Source organism: Tursiops truncatus, chromosome 6 (assembly GCF_011762595.2).
Source record: "Tursiops truncatus isolate mTurTru1 chromosome 6, mTurTru1.mat.Y, whole genome shotgun sequence".
Classification (NCBI taxonomy): domain Eukaryota; kingdom Metazoa; phylum Chordata; class Mammalia; order Artiodactyla; family Delphinidae; genus Tursiops; species Tursiops truncatus.
In genome coordinates this window covers 47,235,899-47,261,519 of record NC_047039.1, presented here as the reverse complement: position 1 = coordinate 47,261,519, position 25,621 = coordinate 47,235,899, and the positions used below count along the sequence as shown (strand labels likewise).

Sequence of the window (25,621 nt, the reverse complement as noted above, 5' to 3'; positions counted from 1 at the left end):
AAAAAATGTAAATCAAAGTTTGAAATTCCACAAGGAAGGAGAAATTACTAGAATTGTGGAAGGGAATCCAAGAATCCATAAAAATTGAATAAGGAGCTTCTTCTTTTGTATTCTTCTCAAACACAACTTAATACCCAATTTCGTGGTAGATGCTATTTTAGAGGTGTTTGAATTTGTAAAATGAATGGTTAAAACAATAAACTCCTTATAATCTTGCAGTGATGGTAATTTTAAAAAATTTTTAAAAACTTTTTTTAAAAATTTATTTTATTTTACTTATTTTTGGCTGCATTGGGTCTTTGTTGCTGTGCGTGGGCTTTTCTCTAATTGCAGTGAGTGGGGGCTACTCTTCGTTGCAGTGAGCGGGCTTCTCATTGCAGTGGCTTCTCTTGTTGCAGAGCACGGGCTCTAGGCGCACGGGCTTCAGTGGTTGTGGCACATAGGCTCAGTAGTTGTGGCTTGCGGGCTCTAGAGAGCAGGCTCAGTAGTTGCGGCACATGGGCTTAGTTGCTCCGCAGCATGTGGGATCTTCCCGGATCAGGGTTCGAACCTGTGTCCCCTGCATTGGCAGGCAGATTCTTAGCCACTGCGCCACCAGGGAAGCCCGATGGTAATTCTTTGAACATATAGTGTTAGGCCCATGAAATGCAAGAAATGAAAGGATCAACAGTTTATCAAAGGGAAGAAAAGAAAAGGAAATAAGAGAAGAACAAAGGGTTTGGAAAGAAAAGACAAAGAAGTGGACGGGAGAACTCATCAAGAAGGTGAGTGGCAGAGAGCAAACCTTCCCCACTGCAGCAATAACTCTAGAACTACAAGGAGATTCACTCATTCAATCATCCAGCAAACATTGACCAAGTCAGTGCCATCCTAGAGGCTGGAGATACAGTGGTGGCCACAGCAGACATGATTGCTTTTCACTACTGCAGAGACAACCATCAACGGAACAGGACTTTGCTGGTCACAGCCAAAGAGCCTTTTGACAGGGCATGGATTAAGACAATCTATGTGGCTAGAGACATATGTTCTCCAGCAGAAACATTTTAAAAGCAGGCACTCATTCAATCTACTCAACAAATATGGACTGGGATCCATGTAAGCTGGGCCCTGGAGATAGAGGAGTGCCTTCCCTATGTGCTGCCCTGTCAGAGGTGGAAGGGCAGAGACAGGCAGCAAACAACAAATAAATATATTCATGGCAGTTATGGAGAAATATGTTGCAGGGCAAGAAAGGTCCAGAACTCTGCTTTATTATCATTGTTTTGATTTTTCTATTTTTCAAAGGCCGATTGAGTAAGATCTTTCTCATCAGGTGACATGCGAAGGCTGACTTGAAGGAAGGAACAGCAGGGGCCATGTGGGTGTCTGGGAGAAGAGGGAACATGTGCAAAGGCTCTGAGGCAGGAGGATGCTGGGAGTTTGTGAGGAGGAGCTGCTAGGTAGCCAGAGGAGTGGGGCACAGGGAAGGACACATGAGAGGAAGGAAAGGACGGCGGAGAAAGAGAAGAACAGGACGGAGAAGAAGGGAGGGAGGAAGGTCACAGTGGGCCTTAGGGTCACCACAAAATCTCGGGCTTTTACTGCTGGTGAGATGGTTTTGAACAGAGGTAGGCCATGACTTCACCTGTGTCTTAGGGGAACCAGGGCTCTTAGATGGCAAGTTTTGGGGCATGGTTTTTCTGGGGAAGGATTCAGGGCCATGGTATAAAAGTTGGACTCATGGGCCACCAGAGAACACTTTAAAAGGGAGGAAGAAGGGGAACGTCACATCTCTTCTCTGTAAGTCAGGAACTTGAAAAGACATCGTTACTAAGGACAGGAAGAAGAAGGGACGTTTGACCTTCACTGGCATCTACCATGGAGTTCCCTGTTAGGGGAGGCAGAGTGCCCACTCCCGGTTCCTTTGTAGGATGGGGTGGTCACATAGCCCTGCTCTGACCCATGTGATGTAAGTGGAAGTCTGCTTCTGGGAACACTAAGGGTTTTTCTTTGTTCGTTGTTTTTTTGTTTTTGCTTTTGCTGCGTCATGCGGGATCTTAGTTCCCTGAACAAGGAAGATTTTTCTGATTACAAAAAAAAGACAGCCAGTGTCTTCTCCTTCCCAGAATACAGATATGATGATGGGGTGGGGGAGGGGAGTAGCTTCCATCCTCTGGGGATGAGGATGAGAGAAACAGGCTCCGGATGAAAGAATGAGAAAACAGGAGACCAGGTCTCTCATGGCAAAGAGGAGCTGTATTACTAGCCTTGAACTGCTTTTAATGGGCTTCTAGTTAAATAAAATCCTACAAAACTATTAAGGCCAACCAACCTAAAGAGTCTATATACTGTGATTCCAACTATATGATGCTCTGGAAAAGGCAAAACTATGGAGACAATAAAAGGATCAGTGGTTTGCAGGGGTGTGTGTGAGAGAGGGAGAGAAGGATGAATAGGCAGAGGACAGAGGTGTTTTAGGGCAGTGAAAATACTCTGCTTGATATTACAATGATGGATAAATGTCATCATACATTTGCCTAAGCCCACAGAATGTACAACACCAAGAGTGAACGCTAAGGTAATCTATGGACTTTGGGTGATTATGATGTGTCAGTGTTCATGCTCAGCAAAAATGTACCATGCTGGTGAGTGACGTTGATAATGGAGGAGGATATGCATGTGTGGGGCAGGAGGTATATGGGAAATCTCTGTATCTTCCTCTCAGTTTCATTGTAAACCTTAAACTGCTTCAGAAAAATAAAGTCTTAAAGAAAAAAAAACTATTAAATTAAGCCACTGTAGTTGGATTCTATTACATGACACCGAACACAATTTTAACTGAAAAGTCATTGCCAACAGTCACGGAGCGCTAATTATACGCTTTTTGGGTACTGTTGTACTGAATACTCACCGTAAACTTCTGATGGTGGAACTATTATTATTCCTTTTTACAAATGAAGAAACCAAGGCCCTTTCAGGTTGGAAATACTACTCATAAACTTATGCTCGTGCTGCTAACATTATTCCATTTTAAAAGTGGAAAAACTGAGGCCCGATGAGGTTGAGAAGCTTGTTCGAGGTCACAGAGCTAGAGGCTGAGCCAGGATCTGAACGCTGAGAGTCTGACTCTTGGACCACGTATGCACCACGGCCAAACCCTAAGCCTTGTCCTCACAGCAACCTCTCCATTTCATCACCCAGTCACTGGGCTCTCCCGGAATTACAGAGTTGGCTATGTGGTTCCTTTTGCTGTGTAGGACAGTACCCATGTCATGCTGGATGGTGAGATCAGTGGTAATTCCATGCGCTTAAGCAAAAGCGAATGAGAGCAAGGTGCGCTTGTGGACTCACGAGTGTGGCTGCAACTCGAGGTGTGAGGGAATGGAGGGGGGGAAGCTAAGGCCAGGCCAGGCCTTGCTGCAGAGGCTTCTGTAGGGGAAATTCACATCTTACAACATGAATGTATAATTGGTCCAGGGATAGGTCAGAGCCCCTGGTATTTAGGCTGGCATCTACATTAGAAGAAAAAGGGACACTGAGCTGGACACGAGGTTCCACAAGGAGGCAGAGCAACACAAGAACTACAAGAATGGACTGAGTCAGGCAGCCATACGTTCAAAGTCTGGCTCTGCCATTGACTTCCTGTGTCACCTGGTGAGGCAAGACACAGCCTCTTTACATTTCAGCGTCCTTCTTTGACTGACGGAGTAGGGCTAGTGTAAGGGTTAAATGGGATGGTTTACGTAGAGCACTCAGCATAGCGCCCGTCTTATAGTAAGCACTCTGCAAATACTATCATAATTATTATTATTAGGCAAATTAACAACAGCTACTTCTCACACCAAAAGCGCTATACCCAGCATCCTTGATTTAGGTTCATAAAGATGTACACTTGGGTAAATATAATGGCTGGATAGAGAAATGTTGAAACCAACACGGGACACCGGATTTTTTAGAAAGATCAATTCAGACAGTCATACTGTGGTCTCAGAGACCAATAGTGCTAGTTTTCCAGGGCTTTCTTATAAAAGAAACAAAATCTTTATTCCAACCATTTATATGAGCCTTAAGCAGATTCCTTCTTTTCATCAACAATGTCCTGTTCGGAACTCTGTGGCCACGGAAAGGCACAGCTCGGACTTGTTTGGACTGAATCTTCACCCAAGGCAAGCTGACGATGGCTTTGTCCCTTCCACACAGTGTAGTGTGCCCAGAGCACACCAGTGAGCCATGGACAGACGAAGCTCTCAGTGATGTGTGTCCCTGAAACAGTTTAGGTTAGATGAAAGGCGGTTTCACGTTCTCTGCTATCTTCCCATGGAGAGGCAGAGTCTCCTCCTCCCCGTCTTGAGTCTGGGCTGGCCTTTGTGATGGCTTGATTAGTAGAATACAGTAGAAGTGACTTCCTGGGACTTCCCAGACTAGGTCATGGGAAGCTTTGCTGCCACGGCCTGGGCCTCTTGGAAGGCTTGCTCTTGGAGTCCTCAGCCACCATGTAAGAATGCCAAGCATGTGGAAAGGCCCTGAGACAACCTGGAGAGTCAGGGGGCCCAGCCGAGCCTGGCCTTCCAGCTGTACCTTCAAAGGTGCCAGACGTGTGAGCGAGGCCCTTTTGGACCTTCTAACCTGCAGGTCTTCTAGCTTAATAACATCAAATGACCTCTGTTGATACCACATAGAACAGAAGAATCACCCCACTGATCCCTGAATCACTCAAATTCCTGATCCATGAAACCACGAGCAGGAATAATATGGGGGTGGTTTTTTTACATCTTTATTGGAGTATAATTGCTTTACAATGGTGTGTCAGTTTCTGCTTTATAACAAAGTGAATCAGTTATATATATACATACGTTCCCATATCTCTTCCCTCTTGCGTCTCCCGTCTCCCTCCCTCCCACCCTCCCTATCCCACCCCTCCAGGTGGTCACAAAGCACCGAGCTGATCTCCCTGTGCTATGCGGCTGTTTCCCACTAGCTATCTACCTTATATTTGGTAGTGTATATATGTCCATGCTTCTCTCTCACTTTGTCACAGCTTACCCTTCCTGCTCCCCATATCCTCAAGTCCATTCTCTAGTAGGTCTGTATCTTTATTCCTGTCTTACCCCCAGGTTCTTCATGACATTTGTTTTTCTTAAATTCCATATATATGTTAGCATACGGTATTTGTCTTTCTCTTTCTGACTTACTTCACTCTGTATGACAGACTCTAGGTCTATCCACCTCATTACAAATAGCTCAATTTCGTTTCATTTTACAGCTGAGTAATATTCCATTGTATATATGTGCCACATCTTCTTTATCCATTCATCCGATGATGGACACTTAGGTTGCTTCCATCTCCGGGCTATTGTAAATAGAGCTGCAATGAACATTTTGGTACATGACTCTTTTTGAATGATGGTTTTCTCAGGGTATATGCCCAGTAGTGGGATTGCTGGGTCATATGGTAGTTCTATTTGTAGTTTTTTAAGCCACTAAGTCTTGGGTGCTCTGTTACATATCAATAGATAACAAACACAAACACTGCCGGATCTCCTGGCTCGGGCTCAGATGCCCAACTGACTACCAATTAAAGCTTTTAGTAAGGGCTCCATCACTGGATTCACACCGGAATGGCACAGATGAGAAAAAGGGCATTTTTTTTTTTTTTTTTTAGTAGTTCAGTTTAATTTTCTGCTGTAACAAATATTTCAGCACCCTCCTCCTCCAGCAACAGGGAAACAATGGGGCCAAGAGAGCCCAAGGCCAATAAGCAAACAAGCAAACAATTAGGCCCCCATAATAAGGTGGCAACTAGTGTAGGAATCAGTGCCCTGGGGAAGGGCATTGACTGTCTTTCCATAGGTCATCTGTCCTAGGTGACGTTGAAAACTTCCCTTTATGAACACTGTCTGCCATGTAGTGCCAGTGCACGACTCAGCAAGGCAGACTCCAGGAACAACCATTAGTATAACAGAGAAGCCACTGCAGTGTTCATGGGGTCAGCTTGGTGATGTAACCAGCATGCTCTATATTGTTACAAGGTGACAGTTTGGCATGCGGATGTGTGAACTCAAGTGATTAGATGCAAACTAAAAGAGAGATGACTATTTCTGAGAGCTTGGAATGTTCTTGGAATGGAAAATGATTGTGAATTTTTTTGGGGAAAAATACCAGAGCAATCTGCTTTCTTGGCCGTGTGCTATGGAGCAATTTTAAAGCATTGAAGTACTTTCTATATTTTCTAATCACTCAAGTCCAGAACTGATTATGGCTCTCAGCATTCTCCCAGATTCACACCACTAGAGCACTCCACGTCTTTCGGGGAGAGGTTTCACCTTGAAAGCAGACGTCCAGATTTGGAAGGCACATCTTGGTACAGCAGGAACAAACATTTTAATAGCAGCACAGCCCTACGAGGGCCAAGTGTTTCGGAAAATCACTGATGGCCCAACTCCGAGACAACTCAGATTCCCTCTCTCTTATCTCACAAAGTATAACCTCCCCACCAAACAGAAAAACAAAAACAAGCCCTACCAGAAATTGAACTCCCTCAAACAAAAACCACAGAAATTTAGATTGTTGAGACCTATGGTCAATGACACACACACACACACACACACACACACACACACACACACACACAGACAGATTTGTATATGCATAGATCATCTCTGGAATGAGCCCCAAGAAATTGGTAGATGTGGTTTCCTCTGGGAGAATTGGGGGACTGGAGAAAATTGGGAGGTTGTTGGAGGAGGAAGACTTTTTTTTTCCGCATAACCTTTTGAATGTTTTAAATTAAAACATTCATATGCTGCGTTATTTTTCAAAATAATGGAACAGAGTAATTCAAACCTGTATATGGTGCTTACGATCTGCTAGGCAATGTGTTCAATGCTTAATGTATATTCACTCCTTTAGTCCTTATAACAACCTTATGATGTAGACATCATTATATATCATCCTGATTTTTACAGATGAGGAAACTGAGGTACAGAGAGGTTAAGTAACTTATCCAAGGTCACACAGCTAATAAATGCAGAGCTGGAATTTGAATCCAGAGAGTCTGGCTCTGGAGTCTGTCCTCAATTACTACATAACGTGCCTTGCCAGAAATAAATATACCCAGTTGCCTGCCTGCTCAAAATCAAGTTGGGGCAGATAAGATAGTTCCTTTCTTCTCTCACCTGACTGTTTTGGGTGATGAGTGGAGAAGATGGTGGCTCAAAATAACCAAAATACAATCTTAAGCCCATGGGGCTTTAGAGGGTTTTGAAATTGTGTGACTAACAGAGCCAAAGCATGACTTTGGCCAAGTTGCTTAATTCTTCTAAGGCTTAGCAGCTACCATGCGCCAGGTAGACTGCTAGATCTTGGGGACAACTAGTAAATAAACAGAATCCCTGCTCTCTAGAAATTTACCATGTCCTGGGGGAGACAGGCAGTGAACAAATAACCACACAAATTGTAATGTGGGCAAAAAGGAAAAATTAAAGCGTGCACTGAGAGAGGATGATTGGGGCCCTGATTTATACTGCATGGTCAGGAGGTGTCATTTACACAGAGCACTGAAGAAGGGGCAGGAATAAAGCTGGGAAAAGTGGAAGAAAATGGGAGAAAGAAAAGTATTCTGGGCCGGGGGGAACAGCCTATGCAAAGACCCTGAGGCAGCAAAGTATATGTTTTACGACAGAAGGCCTCTGTCTGGCTAAAGCAAAGTGAGTCAACATGAGTTTGGAGAAAGAGACAGATCATGCAGACCACGGCAAGTATTTCACAATTTTCCTAAGAGCCACGAGAAGCCACTGTAGGTTAATAGGAGTGACATAATTTGATTTACTTTTTAAGAAGATTACTTGGGCTGCTGTGTGGAAAATATGCAAAGAGGCAACGGAGGAAGTGGAAGACCAGCTAGGAAGTGATGAAGATGGCTTGGAATAAACAGCTGGCAGAGAGAGAAGGAGGTACATTTGAGATCTATTTTGGTGGTACCCTATTTTATGACATTAGAATAATAATGTTAGCTATGAAGTGTTATTATAAAGCAAAGATTCACAGGCGTGAAAATACTTTGTCAATTATAAAGTACCAGACAAAGGTAACTATTACTGTAGGTGAAAGAACCAAGTACCAGAGAGGCTCTAAGTTGCCCAAAGTCACACAAATGCTTCGTGGCTGGGCGGAGGTTGGCCTGCGATCCCCTCACTCCCTGAGATCATTTTTGTGGGGGTGACCCTGGTGGGGAGGAAAAGAAGGCTAGTGGCCAGGGCTAATTTCCTTGTCATGTGGACCTCTGGTAAAGAGAGTAATGCTTTTTAGGATGTTCCTGGCAAACGATTACCTGAGTAAACAGAACCCAGGATCTATGAAAGAAGGCTCTTTGGAAAATATCACATCAGCTACGTAACTCTCTGGGGTATAAGGCGGAAATGTTTTATAACTGAAATGCTCCACAGTGAGAGGTGAGCCCGTGATCCTCACTTATTATTCTGGGTGAAGGTGCGTGTCCAACGAGGGGAGACAGGACCTGGGGAGCCGCTCTTGAGGTCCCAGAGTTTTCTTGACTGCACCCGAATCTCCTGATGGCCTGAACCCTTGAAATTATTTAGCCAAGCTTTATATTGGTTAAGAGCTCTGATTTATGTGGGGATAATTTGTCAGTGGCAGAGACCTGTTTCCCAGGCCATTCGCCTCCGTGTAACATCAGGCCTCACTGTAAGGTCCAGGGATGAAGGGAGAACAGAAGACTTTGTTATATTTGAACCCTTTGCTAGTAGCCTAACTCTGATATTTATTTGATGCATCAGATATCTGCTTCCTTGAAAAATTAACTTTTTAGGATACTTATGCAATTCAAGAAACAAGATGTACCTGGCTTCCTTGTGAATGAGTAAAACTGGAAGATCACAATACTGAATTCTTGGTGATGGTCTATATAATGTCCCTAGGAGGTGAACCAGGCCTCTTCAGTCTATCCTAAGCAGTTATCTTAGAGAGCGCTCTTTGGGTGCTTAGAAGCTCACCTCCCATCTTCCAATTGCCAAAGAATAGATACAACATCAGTGCTCTGCAGTGAACATCATTCCCCAAACTAATCACAGCCCTCCTAAGTCATGGAGTTCTTGTCTCCTCTTTTTCTTTCTTTCTTTTTTTTTTTTTGCGGTACGCGGGCCTCTCACAGCTGTGGTCCCTCCCGTTGCGGAGCACAGGCTCCGGACGGATGCGCAGGCTCAGCGGCCATGGCTCACGGGCCCAGCCGCTGCACAGCATGTGGGATCTTCCCGGACCGGGGCACGAACCCGTGTCCCCTGCATCGGCAGGCGGACCCTCAACCACTGCGCCACCAGGGAAGCCCTTTTCTTTTTTTAAGATGTACAATTTATCAATTTTTCTTCACCTATAACTTCATTTTGAAACTTAGCAGGATGACGAAAGAGAACTGTTACTCTAGCTGGAAGGGAGGGAAACCGCTCTTGTCTTCTCCGCCTCGTAGCGTACTGTATTTATGCTGGAGGCATCAAAAGACAGAATCAGCAAACGAACCGCCACTCCTGCTCGTGGTGAAAAATCTCTGATCGTGAGCTGGGCGGTTGCAGATAAGCACGCAGAAGGGCCAGGGCTGCCTCTGGCAGAGGTTAACACGCGGACATCAGCCGGTTTGTGACGGAAGCGTGAAAGAGCACTTTGCACATCGTGTCTCCGCCCCCCCCCCCCCCCCCCAAGCGAAAGCCTGATGTTTACCTTCAGCGAGCGGGTCGAGGGTGTGTATCATGAGCTGGAAGATGCTGTTCCTCATGAGACTGTTGTGGAGGGAGGCGGAGCTTCCACCCCGCTGCAGACGCGGCTTCGCCTGAGCAGAGGGACCAGACAAAGAGGCCGTTAGTGCTCAGAAATGCAAGGCAAGTCCTCACCTAGTCTGTCAGAGGCTCACACACAACGGAACCAAAGATCTTCCGCGCACATTCCTTCAAAGTCTCCTGAAGGAATGGCATTCTCACATCCTCTCCTACTAAAGGGATTAATTGCTATCATCTGTTGAGAACTTATTATATGCTAGTCAACGTGCCATAGCCTTCACCTCCATTCTCTGACTGAACCCTATGAACTAGATACCATTATTGTTCCCTTTAGACAGATGAGGAAATTTAGTCTCAGAGAAGTGAAATGAGGTGTTCGGGTCACACAGATAAAAAATGGAGGCTAGAGGAATGGGTTGCAGCTCTGCTTCCCTCAAAATCTGTTCTCTGAACCAGTGGGTGGTCTCTAAGATGTCTGTATTGTGCCTCCTATCAGTCAAATTTTTGAGTGTGTATATATGCATCTAACTATATCTGTATCTATATCCATATGTATCTCTATCTATATCCAGACACATACTAAAATATGGGCATATATATCATAAAACATTTGCAAAAGTAGAAATAATGAAGAGTAACAAAGAAAGCAAACAATAGAGGTACTAATATTTCCCCCTTGCTCCGCAAAGGGACGTCCTGCACACATTCTGGGGTACCTCATCTCCATGATGGGAACCACAGCTCTCATCCATGAAGCCTTACAGTCTATGTTAAATGAGATTTGAAGAGAGAGAATCCCCTATTATGAATCCACAGACAACCTTCCTGGCTCCAAAGAGTTCTTTACATTACAGGGTTTTGCAAAATATTCCATCACACTCCAGATCCACAAGGGGGTTTCCCAAGAAAAGTCCCACAAGAGACTCCATGACCAAATATATTTGGACATTGCTACATCCTAGACCAACTCACCTTTAGAGTTTTAAGATACACATTAGACCACTAAGTCTAACACTAAAGAAGTCTGGTTAACTTGATTAACTTGGACAGTGTTTCCAAACTATTGCTCATTCGTCCCTTGTTTTACAGAATACTTATTAAAACTGAGCCACATGTTTGGAGACAAACATGAAACCCAGAGTAAGCTTGAAGTATGGGTAAAATGTCAGTGTGAGATACATGGAGAAATCTGAATTTTTTAGTGTGATTTTTATTATAATTGATATTCTATTAGAAATAATATTTCCAACTCTACAGGGTTTGGAGAAGAATCAGAGGGGATTACTGGCGTCTCACTGGTGAACCAGATCATGATTCACAAAGGAAGAGACTGGGTTTGCACCCATAGCCCAGTACTGGATCAGGCATATCCTATGTGCTCTCAATGCATGTCAGAAGTCTCTGCTCTGAGCATCACAGGAGGAAGAATGGGGTCATATATATCTTCATTATTAGTCCTTTCAGCCTCAAAAATCTGGAACATTTTTTAATGCATTGTGTTATTTGATTCAGAAGATTAAGGCTCAAAAAATTTTAGGGGCAAGGTTAAAAGATTTGAATAGAGTTGAAATGTAATCACTGTTTGATGGTTGAACACAAAAACTGATGGTCATTTCCTTGCCAAGCTGCACAATACAAAATGTGACAGGTTAATTGGACAGGAACTGGAAAATGTGTTTGTTGTTAATAATTTGTCATAATCACTGTTACTATGGTCCTTATTTTGGGAAACCGAAAGAACTCTCTTGTGGAAATCTTCATTAGCCTAGGATTCTGTCTACAGAACTTAAAGCAGTCTTCGGGGCATTATGTATATATTGAATATAAAGATCTCATGCAGCATTTCTTTTCATGGAACCAAAAGAAACTTCCAACCAAAAAAATAGGTGCATGCAGGTACACAAACAGATACCAAGCATTAGATCCCTCGCTGTCCCCAAATATCTGCTCAACATCCCTTGGAACGTAATTTGGAAATATCTCACTCTTTCAACTTTTCCATTTCAAGTGAAAGAGAGAACTCAAACTTTTTGAAACCCGGTCCCAGAAATAATCTGTCATTGAATGTAAGAATTCAGTTGACACTAATTATAGGACAGAGCATACACACACCAGCAGATTAAACCCTTTAAGTATTCCAAGGGAGAGGATGTTGAGCACAAGAGCCCCTTCTGCCCACCCCTGCCCTCACACCCTCCACAGGCACATGAACAGGTACAGGCCAGGCCACTGCTTCCTACCGGTAGAGCCTGTTCATCCTTGTCCCTGGCTGCAGATGACTGCATAAGAGGAAAAGGCAGAAACAGAAGACACAGAAATAACTAAACACATATAGGTTTTACATTTAATCACAAGCATCAGTATAGGGAAAGATTTGGTTCTTTCTGCTCCTGGGAAGGACTATGCCAACGCAGGGGGTCAAGAGTGTCTATTTCTAGCTAATATATCATGGTTTATTTAGGCATATGGTACTTTCGCTTGAAAGATCAAAGCCGAATGGCCAACTTAAATGTCCCGTAACAGAGGGCAGTTGAATCAATTGTGGTCCAGCCATCCAGTGGAATGTCATGTGGCCACTACAATGAATGAGCTAAGTACACATGTGTTGACAAGGAAAAATATCTAAGATACATCGTTAAGTGAAAAAAATTTAAAAGCCTTATTTATTACCTCATTTTATAAAAGAAAATAAATTAATAATACTGCAGTATATGTAAAGAAAAAAGTTCTGCAAGAATCATTAGTGGTTATTCTTATTAGTGGTCGTCATTTGGGGCTGGGATTACAAGGACCTGTCATATTCCTTATCTTTCGGAGGGAACTGACATTCACCGTCCCAAGTGTGATGAATAAAATAAAAGCCTGAAGACGTTAAGCCTTTGGAGGAAAGACCAAGGTCATCACACATGGAATCCAGATAATCCACCTTCTTTCCTGCCCCACCACTTCACATTTTCCATTCTAAAAAAGGAAATATCTGTCACACTGAGAAAAGTTGACTAAAACACAAGGGCACGTGAGAGCTGGTCATCTGTTGGGAGAGAACACAACTCAGACATGGGACACTGGTGCTCTTCTAACATGTCCCAAACTGGATGGCTTTGCTTCCCCCGCTTAATACGAACACTCCCTCTTCAACAGAACCAGGCACTGTCCTGTGATCTTTCCAACGGTATGCAGGTGCCTTGGGAACTTCCTCGTGATCAGACCACTGCCTCTGTCACTTCACCTCAACTACGGGTGCATACAGCAAGAAGACACTGGTTCTCCAATTAGCGTCTTTGCTAACCTGTGTCTTCAGGACTAATCACACACTCGGAGTAGAGAAGATGAGGGCAGAGCTGTTTTAAAATCTTCATGGGCCCTGGGCTCTCTTTTTTTAGTCCTACCACACATATCACAGAAAGAACGTGAAGATGCCCTCACATCCCACCTACGATATACATTTTTGTGTAAAAAAAAAAAAAAACATGGAAAGGATTCTTATAATTTTGCATTTCAAATTATTGGCTATATGCAATTCACTTAATTCATGATTGGCATGCTAGAAATCTTGGAAAGTGAGAAAACTGAATCTGTGATTTGGTTTCATGTAATTTTTAAGAAGGCTAAATTTAATACTTAATGAAGTTGATAGTACATATTTTGTCAACAGTCAATTAAACATTTCATAATCTTGTAGATAATTTTTGGATCTTAGAGTCAATGTCAACATATATTTTTTCTTCTGGTCCCAAACACTTTTGCAGACCCTTGAAGAACTTGTAAGGCTCAGGCACAAACGGAAGAGTTTAGGCTGGAGATAATTTCTGAGTAGAGCCCGCAGGCATGACTAAATTTGCCAGAACCTCCTAATTTGGGACTCTCTCTCGGTGACTTCTCTAAAAACACTAACAAGAAAATATCCCTGCTTCCCTAGTTCCAGAAACATGCTTGGGGAACTAGACTGGACCTGAAATTGTCCTTTGATTTCCTTTTTGCTCTAAAAGCCACCGTATGATCCCGTTTCTCTCTGGCAGTCCTTTCATTTTCTCGTCTCCCACATTAGACAGCTCAACAGATGGCCCCCCCTTCTACAGAACAATCCCCCAGGCAAATTATCCAGTGCATCCAGATCAGCCTTTGGACACACGTGGAGATTAACTGTCAGAGCACGCCTTTTCAGGTAGCAAATTTACACCTTGTGGCTAAACGGGAGGCAAATAATTATGAGCTGGGATTGATACCACAGCAATATCACAGAACATGAAGGAACGGGATGAAACTGAGGAAAGAAAAGTGTGGTCTTTCTAAGAACAAAAATATCACCAGCAGAGAGTTTGGATTTAAAAGATAGATTTAAAAAATATTTGAGGAAGAAAAAAAAAATCCCAACCTGTCCTTTGGTCTGAAAGGAGGAAAAAAATTTCTATTCCATTGACTTGCTTTTTCTCTCATAAGCAACGAGGCTCATAAGACACAATAAACGTAGAGAAAGTGTGTTGTACATAGATTCTACAAAGATAAAACTCAGTGCAGAGAAAGGTCTCAATCCTTTACAAAATTTCCCACTGCTTAATGTCGGCAGAGGTTGGCATCATTAGTTTACTTTCAAGTGTAATTTGCAGACATGAATATACATCAGGTTACAACATGTAAATTTAGGGACACACACAAATGGCAGCTGAGGCCATTAAAACACCCCTGCACTTTCCTTTTATGTAGCCCTGTTGCAAAAGAGATGAGAAATGTGACATATGATGATAATTGCTCATTTTCAGGGCTTTGCCCACCTCTACTGATGACTCCTGATGCTCACCTGACTTAGCCCCCCTCTAACCGCATCTTGAAGCAGACTCACAGTCCTGGAAATGTGCCTCTGATTATGTTAGGAATTCAATTTTAAAGGGGCTTTAATTACACTGGAAGTGACTAGTGAAGGACCAGAGAAATGATCCAGATATGCACAGCTCGTAGTGTTTCTAAGAACTGGATTATTTAACTCAGTATCTGGGTTTTGGCCTCTGTGTGGTGATTTTCTTTTCAGGGCCATTGAACATCTGGCAAGTCTATGCTAACCCACTGGATGTCACAGAAAAGACAACTTCAAAAGAGGACTGATGTGACTTTGAGGATTAATCTCGGCATATTTATTACGCATTCTGCTTTTTTAATTTCCTTAATTTTAAACGCACCGAAATATCATACACTTGGGCTGTACCAATTTCAAAGCCCAATTCCTGGTGGTCCGTTCACAAAGGCTGTGCCAGTTATAGGAAAGATCTGTTAAGCCACATCCATAGTATTCCACAGCAATTCTTGAAGAATACCTCTTTTACTTAACATGAAGTATCCTGTAATTCAATACTTTAATTTAAACTGACCCTCTCACTAATTACTGCAAATAATTGAGCAACTGAGATGATGCCATTAATATCTGTTGTCCTTCCTGGTGGAAACCCAATTCTAAGTGGGAATTTTGCTACCCGTTGGATAGGTGTTTTGAAAGTACCACATTCCTCCATCCCGGATAATAAAACACACATCTCATTTACAAAGTATTTTTAATGCTATCAATCATTCACAAACCCTTAAACCACCTCTCTTCCTTTGGCCCTTAAAAGCCACTGGTTAGAAATGATTCCCCTGACTACTAAGTATAGTTTTGATGTGACTTTGTACAGAGCTTACCCTGCATACAGGCCCCCAGGGCTACCTCACACACATAAACATGAGGCAAATACTGCACAGTTTATGGCTACATCATGAACACACAGCCCCCGGTTTACTCTGGTTGGTAATCACCTACCTGCAGATTACATTATCAAGTGGGTTACTGGGAAGATTTCATGTGCCAAAAGACAAGTGTGTAAAATAAAGGGTGGATTTTCTGGCCAGTGGCTTTGGCAACAGATATAGAAAGACAAGCAATTTTTCACAACAGTCAAGTAACAACCATAAACTTCCACCACCATAACCTTTCACTAAGTCCTGTGAAATGCACCTAAATTCAGTGTGCAAAGGACTCAGAAGCACTATAAAGTCTACAAGAACAGACTTAAAAGTATAATTGTTTCGTCATAAATGTGATACAAAACATATATGCTGGCAATTAGAAATATTAATCCATTATTTAATTGATATTAACTTTAATGTCTTAGAATTTAGAAAGGTTGGGTGAGGGATGATTTGAATGATTGATTTTCATTTAAAAAATTAACAAGGAAGTATTAAATGATGCCTCCTTGTGCTTTCAATACATTTACATTCAATAAGCAAAAACATTTAAAATCTCCCTTCTGGTTAAAGATGAATAAACCTCAAAGCCTATGGGAAGACTGGATAAAAGGTGCAAAAACTTCAAATCTGAAATTTAAAATGAAAGAAACCCAACCACTTCTTAATCAGACGCAAAATCATGTCCCTTTGCCTCCCTTTATTGTGCCCCTAACATACTCCCTAAAATATTAAGGGGAACAGGATTAAATAAATTCCTAAAGGAAGAAATACGAAGAGATTTAAATTCAAATTACTTTTACTACTGGTTGCCAGGTAATTACGCCACTGTCACTGTCCTTTAGGAAAGTAAGAATCTCAAAGATCAGTGAAGCGCTGAAGGTGGCAGCCCAGGCTGCAAGAATACCCACTTGCAACTCTGGTTTAAAGAAACACAGTGGGATGGAGAGAAAGGACAGAAATTAAGTAAAAAGCACGGTAATAGAAACTTTGGAAGCAAAGCATTTTGACGATTTATCTGAATAATTCCCATGATCTTAAAATACTTGGGATAGTAGAAAGAAACTTCAGAAGAATAGATACCCTTCAAAGAAATGAAATGGAAGTGAAATTGCTTAGAGACAGCTAGGAACAACATTTTACCTTTTAAATAGTTGTATGAGGGAAGAAATAACGTAGGATGAGAAGTGGTGTCATACAGTTATTAAGAATATGGAATTCAGGCCCAGACTGTGCAAGTTCATTTCCTTATTTTTGTCACTTATTAGCCATGTGACTTTGGACAAGTTACTTAATCTCTTTATGCTTTAGTTTCCTCATCTGTCAAATGGGGATAATAATAGTAACTACTTCAGAGGGTTGTTGAGAGGATTAAATGAGTTTATACATGTAAAGTGCTTAGACCATGTTTGGTACATGGTAAATGCTATGTATTAGCTCTACTATCAGTACTATTAATAATAAGAGCCACAGGGGAGAATAAAGACAAACTATATGCCACAAGTAGGTTCAGCGTTGTGAACCGGCTTAGAGAACAGGGTGGTTTCTAAGGGAAGCAGGAAAATTCCATTGATTAGGATGGTGAGAGGTGATTTGTGTAGGACACTAGAGTACGGTTAATTGAGCATGCCCAAGGTTGGCAGCCCAGGGGAGAGGAGATGTCACAACAGATTATATTTCCTTGGTTTGGCTCCTGACTCTGTCCCTGTCCCATGAATCAGCATTGTCTGAAGGATACAGGATTGGCAAGGCGAGGCTAGCGTTTTGCATCTCCTATACTTTAGTGGGCCTGGTTTTGATCAGGAAGCTCTGGAGGCTGGAAGATTCAGAGAAGGTAGGACCCCTACACTTACGGACGTTATATATATTATGTGTCGATTACATCTCAATAAAGCTGCAAAGAGTAAAATAAAAACAAAAAAGGAGTTTAAATGCTTCTCACTGAATTGGTAAGCTGTACTGGGTGTGTACCACAACTGCCCTAGCCAGCCTCCCAAACAGTGGAAGCGTAAGACCCCCGAGAGCAGGATTCACCTTGTGCCTCCTAGGGTCCCTGACGTGGCTACTAAAACTGCAACCAGGTGGCAGGAGAGAGTGAGGCCACTCAGGCAGAATGGGGACTGTGCGGTCCTGCGTCAGGAACCAAAGCTCCTCTAATGCTTGCTCCAGAGGCTGAATTAATAGTAATGATGGTTATTTAAATCTACCCCTAAGAGCCCCTACTGAATCCTTCTTATTAAGTAGGTACATAAAAGACATTAATCCCCATTCTGTAAATGGAAAGAGAGAAGCAGGAAGTGCCTCAGGCTGTTTCTGTACTCGGGATACTGAGCACCTTTGTTAATACACTTAATTTAGGAATTAACAACCCTGATCACCACTGCCATCTCTCGCCTCCCCCTTAGGAATCCAGATGTTGCCAATATACTTTGTTGTGTCATTTGAGCAATTCTCACAATTGCTAATGAGCCATTTTGATATGCCAATCAAACACAATCTGTTAGTGGCGTTCTGGCATTAGTCACACAAATTTCCTTTGATTGGTAAAGTACCCCAGTGCTCTCACATGTTAAGTCTGGATTACCTGACTTCCAAGGAAGAGTGTCTAAGATGATGTGAACTTAAAAGTCCGACAAATGCTGGCGCTGGTCATACCACAGAATAATTTGCCACAAATAAAGCAGATTCCAGTAATAATGCATAATATTTATTGAAAGCTCAGTGCGTGGCAAGAGCTTCGTGTATAATATCTCATTGTATCCTCACAATAACAGGTATTATAACCAGTCCTGCCCCCTCTAATACATGAGGACCCCGAGGCTAATGGATGTTGGACAATTTGTCCATGTCCATGTAGCCAGTAAGACGCAGAGCTGGAATATGAGCTCAGACAGCTGGGCTCCAGAGCCTAAGTATTGGGGAAACAAGAAACTGGAATTTTCCTTGCAGTGGCCTGTGGGAAGGAGTCACTAGAACTGCAAATACAGTAAAATTAGTTTACTATTTTATATTAAGAACTATTTATGAGCTCTGACTTCCAAAGGAAGCCAGAAAATCGTTGCCAGGTGATTGCTGTTAATACAGAACGACAGATTTTGTGTTCATTTGGTGCAAAGTTGGTGCCTGGGAATACAGAAAGTATAGAGGTTATTTTTTGATCTTTCGCCTCCTCCAGCATTATTATTTAGACTTGTCTACAATTGTCATAAATTTTCTTCTGAATGTCTTGAAGGTCACAGAGGCACTTCTACAACCTTCACAATGGCGTAGGTTCAAGTAACACTTCAAACTAGTTTATCCATACATCAAAGTGACCTGTATTAAGGAGTTTATGGCTCAGCAGTAGGTGAGAAAAGAATATGAAAAAGAATGTTGTATACATGTGTATAACTGAATCACTTTGCTGTACAGCAGAAATTAATACAATATTGTAAATCAACTATACTTCAGTAGAAAAAAATAAAAGTGTAATTAAACTTTGGGAAAACAACAGAGGGCACAAATAACAAATATATAACATTTTCCACTGCAAATGCAGTCATATTGAGAATTGGTCCCCTTCCTTGATCTGCTCTCCTGTTCCTAAGAGAGGCCAGGAGGAAACTAAGATCACCCATGTCGTGGGTTCATTTCGAACACAGCTTGGCTACTTTCATATTCTACTCAGGCTCTGTGTGTCCCGCCATTTTCTCCCTAGTTCATTCTTTTGTATTATTTGTTTCATCTCTCTCTTTCCCACTACTGAGCATCCTTCTGAGGGCAGAGACAGTGCTTTTTTCATTTTATATTATTCCACAGCACAGTAGTGCTAGATGCTCAACAAATACACATTTCATAATAAATAAGTGAAATCAAGCCCACACACTCATATATAATGAGGTTGGAGGCACGTGGCTTCTTTCTAGTCCAACACCGAACCGTGTCACTTTCCTCTAAGCATCTGACACTGCTAATGACCCACTGCTTCTTGAACCGTTCTCCTCCCATGTATCTGAGATGTGTGCACCGACCAGGCTACTCTTTCCTCATACTTGTAGAAATGTCATAATATAAAAGCTCCCTTCTTTGAACTCTGACTGTAGTTAGAATCATCATTTCACAGTTATTCCCCATTGATTGTTTGCCATTTTGCTTGCTTGGTTGGAACCGTAACCTTCTTGAACATGGGTGTCTTACACATTACACATCTTTGTATTTTATATTTTGCCTGCCCGTGTGCCAGCATCCTGCGGATGCTCAGCAAACACGGATCTCTTGATTGACAGCTAGAAAGTTGTGGGATTCGTGCTTTGCAAGGAAGGAGGATGCTGAAATAGGCAGGAAACTCACTCTGAGACAGAAAAGAGTTGAGGGACCTAGACCCAGTGCTGGGCTTAGGTCACGGTCAGCAGAAACTCTTTGGACTAATACAGAGTGGTACTGATTCTCTGGCTTAATCCCTAGACCCTGTGCCCAAACACTATTGCATGGGTCCTTTAAACTCAGAGAGCCAGTCTTCTTTTTGGTGGTTGAATGGGACCTGCAATAGTAGTGGCAGAGGCGAGTGTGGTGGAAGCACTGAATGGAACAGGACCACCATGTAGTGAAGTGGAGAGCATGGGAGTAAGGAACAGTTCCATTGGACACTGACCATTACATACCTGGGCACCCTAGAAAAGTACGGTACACAATAAAGACTACGAATCCCACCACTGGGGCCTGACACGAAGACAGTTACCATTGCACTTTCCCCCTAAGGCTGATGCAATCTACAGTAACGAGAATCACATGAAGCTTCAAATTTATCTACACAGATCACTTATCTTTCCTACCCTTTGCTCTCATAGGCAGTCCAGGCAAATTGCCATTTGAGCTATTTCATCTATGTCCTACCTTGGATATTACCAAGTTATGCCCTTGTGCTCTACTTGCCAAATATCTTCCTTCATGGTATCTTCAAAACCACTCTTTCGTTCATTCTTCAACACATATTTAATGAGTACCTTATATGCCTCACACTGTTCTAGGTATGGGAATAGTCTAGTGAACAAAACAGCCCGAATCCTTGCTCTCATGGAATTTATATTCTAGTTTAAATCTTTCTTCTAAGACGTAGTCTTCCAATTAAGTAGCAAAGGTGGCCATTAATATATAAAATCCCTGCTGACTTTTACTGAGTACTAACTACACTAGAGACAGTGCTAAATGCTCATTTAATCCTTGTCATAATTCTAGGTGGAAGGTTCTATTAGGAAGCATTGAAAGAAAATCTTTTTATTTTGAAATAATTATAGAATCACAGGTAGTTGTAAAAAAAAAAGTACAGGGAGGTGCTGTGTACACTTTACCCAGCCTCCCCTAAAGACAGCATTTGGCACAACTATAGTACAATATCAAAACCAGGAAGTTGGCATGTACAATCTATTGAGTTCACTCGAACTGTGCCACTTTCATGCGCACTTACTTGTGATTGTGTATGGTGTGTATGGCATCTGTGTTGCTCTATGCAATTTAATCACATGTATAGCTTCAGGTAACCATCACTGTAATCAAGATACTTAACTGTACCGTTACCATAAGATTCCTTTCTGCTACCCCTTTATATCTACATCCACCCCTCTCCTCATCCATATCACCTGGTACTCACTAATCTGTTATCTACCTCTATAATAATTTCATGATTGTTATGTAAGTGGAATCATGCAGTATGTATCCTTTTGAGACTGGCTTTTTCTACTCAGTATAATTTCCTAGAGGGTCATCCAAGTTGTAGCAGATATCAACAGTTTGTTCCTTTTATTGTTGAGTAGTATTCTATGATATGGATCAACCACATACATCCATTGAGGGACATCTGGATAGTTTCCAGTTGGGGGCTATGGTGAATAAAGACGCTTCGAGCATGCATGTACAAGTTTCTGCATAAGGATAAGTTTCATTTCTGTAGGATATATGCATAAGAATACAATTTCTGGGTTATAAAACCATTTATAGTTTTAAAAGGAACAACGAAATTATTTTCCAGAGTGGCAGTGGCCGTGCTATTTTATATTCCCACCAGCAATGTATGAGTGATCCAGGTTTTTCTGCATTTTTGGCAGCATTTGGTATTGCCGCTAATTTTTATTTTAGCCATCCTAATAGGTATAGTTATATCTCATTGTGGTTTTAATGTGCATTTCTCTAATGCCTATGATGTTGAACATTTTTTCATGCACTTATTTGCTGTTTGTATATCCCCATTAGTGAAATGTTTGTGCCTATCGCTTGCCCATTTTCTAATTGGATTTTTAAAATAAATTTATTTATATTTTATTTTTGGCTGTGTTGGGTCTTCGTTGCTGCACGCAGGCTTTCTCTAGTTGCGGCGAGCGGGGGTTACTCTTCGTTGTGGTGTGCAGGCTTCTCATTGCAGTGGCTTCTTTTGTTGTGAAGCATGGGCTCTGTGGACGCAGACTTCAGTAGTTGTGGCACTCGGGCTCAGTAGTTGTGGCTCATGGGCTCTAGAGTGCAGGCTCAGTAGTTGTGGTGCATGGGCGTAGCTGCTCTGAAGCATGTGGGATCTTCCCAGACCAGGGCTTGAACCTGTGTCTCTTGTACTGACAGGCAGATTCCTAACCACTGTGCCATCAGGGAAGTCCCTCTAACTGGATTTTTTTAAAATATTATGTTTCAAGAGTTCTTTATATATTCTAGATACAAGTCCTTTGCCAGATATGTGGTTTGCAAATATTATCTCCCCACCTGTAATTAGTCCTTTCATCTTCTTAACATTGTCTTTCACAGAGCAAAAGTTTTTAATTTTGATGAGGTCCAATTTATCAATTTTTCTTTTGACACACTGGGTTTGGTAGCACATCTAAAAATTCTTTGCCTAGTCCTTGGTCCAGAAGATTTTATTTCTATTATTTTCTAGAAGTTTTTAGTTTTATGTTTCACATTTAAGCCCCGATATGTTTTTTTTATTGGAGTATACTTGGTTTACAATGTTATGTTAATTTTAGGTGAATGGCAAAGTGAATCAGTTATACATATACATATATCCACTATTTTTTAGCTGCTTTTCCCATATAGGCCATTACAGAGTATTGAGTAGTGGTCTTTGAGTTAATTTTTGAATAAAATATGAGTTTTGGTTGTGATCCATTTTTTGCCTATGGATGTCCAATTGCTATTATACCCATTTTAAAGATCAGGAGTGGAAGGTCTAGTGAAGTTACCTGACTTGCTCACAGTCATACAGGTAGTAAGTGAAGGCACTGGGGTTGAAATGCAGGAAGTCTAACTTGAAACTATGTGCTCTTAATGGCTATACTTCCCTGGGTCCAAGGCATCACTCTCTCTGCATTCCTCAAGTAAACATGAAACACACTCTGAATTCACCTTCCTGCAGAAGGAAATTTATTCAGAAAATGGAAGCCATCTAACCTCCCTAGAGCTATTTAAGAAAATCTAGAGTTTTATTCATTAGCCTTGCTTTGAACAAAAAATACATGATTTAAAAAATAAACTATTATTTCCAATGTCATGCATCCTTTCAATAGCATGAAGACAAAGTTCAAACCAGAAAAACAGAGATGAAATTGAGATCTGCCATTAAGTAAGGACAGTGCTCTATTTTTGCTGATGAAGTATTAAAGGACTGACAATGTTGGAAGTTCAGGCCTTAAAATAAAATTTCTGGTCCCACATAGTGGCTGTGGTCTCTGAGGGCATATCTTATCTGCTACCTGTCAATAGCACAACGGAAATTGTGTACCATTGAGAACAGATGTAGCCTCACAATAACAGAAATGGAAAAAGATATGCTCTGGGAATCCTAACTGCATTACTGTCAACTGGAGCCAGGAAGTGCCGATATTACAGTCAGTACCATCTTCTTGGCCAAATACTCAGCAGTATTTTCAGTGTTGGAATTAAAAATCTGTTGCAGAATTAGGGGAAAACGACATGAGGAATATCCTGTAGAAAAAACTTTCTTTCTAATTGCTGTTGACTCTGAAGCCTTGGCTTTAGACATTGAGAACTTCTAGATAATTCTAGAGACTTCATTTTGCAGCAGGTCCCAGGGCACAAGCTTACTGCCCAGAGAGCATCTTAAATGACGATAATAATCATATAATGTTGTATAATATCATCACTGAAAGTATATTATTTACTCAGCTATAGGAATGCTGGACATCTTACAACAGGATTCTAATATAGTGAAATTATGTTCCTGTGGGAAAATGATGCTCACTGATTGAAGAAAATCCTGTCCAAAAGTGAAAGATTGTGCTTGTGTTGACATTTCTCTTAAAATAATGTGTGTTTATCCTCTAAGGTTCTATAAGGAAAAATTTCGAACACAGGAAAAGCCTGAAGAGTAGTACAATGAATCACCATACTCCTACCACTTAGATTCAGTAATTGTTAGCATTTTCTGTATTTGCTTTATCAATATATGTATATATTGATAATTTTTTTCTGAATCATTTTAAAGTAAGTGGCAGATGTCATGCTAAACATTTCACATGTTATCTTCTAAGGACATGGTCATTCTCCTGCATAATCATTATACTGAATGCGTGTGCATTTTGTCTGTATGTAATAAGTGGCATGTTGCCTTAACTGGCTAACACCTCCTAATGGTGTTTTTTTTTTAAACATGGTCAATTATTTTTATATTTATAATTTTGTCCTCAAGGCTAGTTATTAAGTGTATGTAAAACAAAGTATCTGTTTTACTTGTGAAGACCTCCTCCTTTCCTTACTTATCCCACCAACCCATGAGAGCAGATCAAGAAAAATCATTTGGTTCATTAAAAAAATTGCTCTAGACACAAATATTCATTTCCTGACTATGTTTGCTATTAGCTTATTGGTGGACAATACTGTCCATACAAATATTTATAAATACAAATACTACTTAGTGCTGGAATTTGGGGTCCACAGTCTGGATTTAGGAGGGGAGCTGTGAAATCTCTGAAATGATGTGTAACATTTGGTGTACATATGAATTTTCAGGGGCAGGAGGAAGAGTATCCACAGCTTCTCGCAGATTTTCGTAAGTGTCTATGACCCTAAAAAGGTTAAGAATTGCTGAGCTAATGCTTTCAAAACACCCTTTGGAAGCTCGATGACATTATTACAAAGGGCACAAATGATCAATTGCTAAATGACAGAAAGAAGGAATTCCAGAAGGACCCATCTAGTCTATCCAATGACAGCTCGATGCCACTGAAGTGTGTTCTGGCAGAGGGGAGCTAGAGCAGAAGGCAGCACAAAGCATGTTACACACATCGACAAGTTCTCAATTAGTTCAGACTCTTCAGGAAAAAGATCTGAATGTCACTGCAGATGATCCAGTTCTATTCAGTGGGCAGAGACTGGGCGGAGTGCCAAAGGGCAGCTCCATGGACCAGGCACGCATCTCACACAACTGTGTTTGTTGCAGATGTCCCCCGTCTGCAGGCTTTGGCAGCCTTTAGGGCGGCTTACTACTGTGATTATGCTCACCTCGAATAAACACAGAAGGATGCCGAAAAACCCAAAGTAAACAAGTGAGAGAAAGGAAAAGAGTCTCCTCTTTCACCTGCCAGGCCATTTTGGAAATGAGAATAAATGCCAAGGGGAATAAAACAGGGGCATAAAGAAGCACTGGTACTGTGCTAGGTGTTCTCACATGGCTATCTCACGGCATTAGCAGAACTATGAGTATCTCCTTTAAACCGTTTGGTAGCTGGAAGGAAGTGCAGCTCAAACGAATGAAGCAACTGGATGGGAAAAGGACAACTAGTTACCCAGTGAGCAGAGGCCGGCGTCAGACCCCGTGTCTTTGAATGCCATTGCCCACCACAAATATTTAGTGTGGGAGGATAGACGTGGAACACACAAATGATAAAGAAAAATAAACAAGTGAAATCCCCTGGTTCTGTGGGGTCGTTCGCTTACTGTGCTTTGTTTTGTGTTAGCGTCTATTGAAAAATGCAGGTGAGGGACAAATCAATAGCACTTAGCTTCTGAATGAATTGATTTAGATGCATTATCCCATTTAATATTAAAAAAAAATTTTTTTATTGGAGTATAGTTGATTTACAATGTTGTGTTAGTTTCTGCTGTACAGCAAAGTGAATCAGTTCTACATATACATATATACACTCTTTTTTAGATTCTTTCCCCAT

The 25,621-nt window shown here is 41.6% G+C and overlaps 1 protein-coding gene across 2 annotated transcripts in view; it reads right to left on the bottom strand.

The window, feature by feature from the left end:
* SLC24A2 (solute carrier family 24 member 2) overlaps positions 1–25,621 on the bottom strand; it is a 237,159-nt gene that overhangs the window by 84,202 nt on the left and 127,336 nt on the right. For both annotated transcript variants that reach the window (XM_019934886.3, XM_019934887.3), the window contains exons 2-3: positions 12,005–12,043; positions 9,709–9,817 (exon numbers count right to left, since the gene is read on the bottom strand). In XM_019934886.3, the coding sequence (XP_019790445.1) occupies positions 9,709–9,817; positions 12,005–12,043 (148 nt within the window). The remainder of the gene's footprint in view (positions 1–9,708; positions 9,818–12,004; positions 12,044–25,621) is intronic.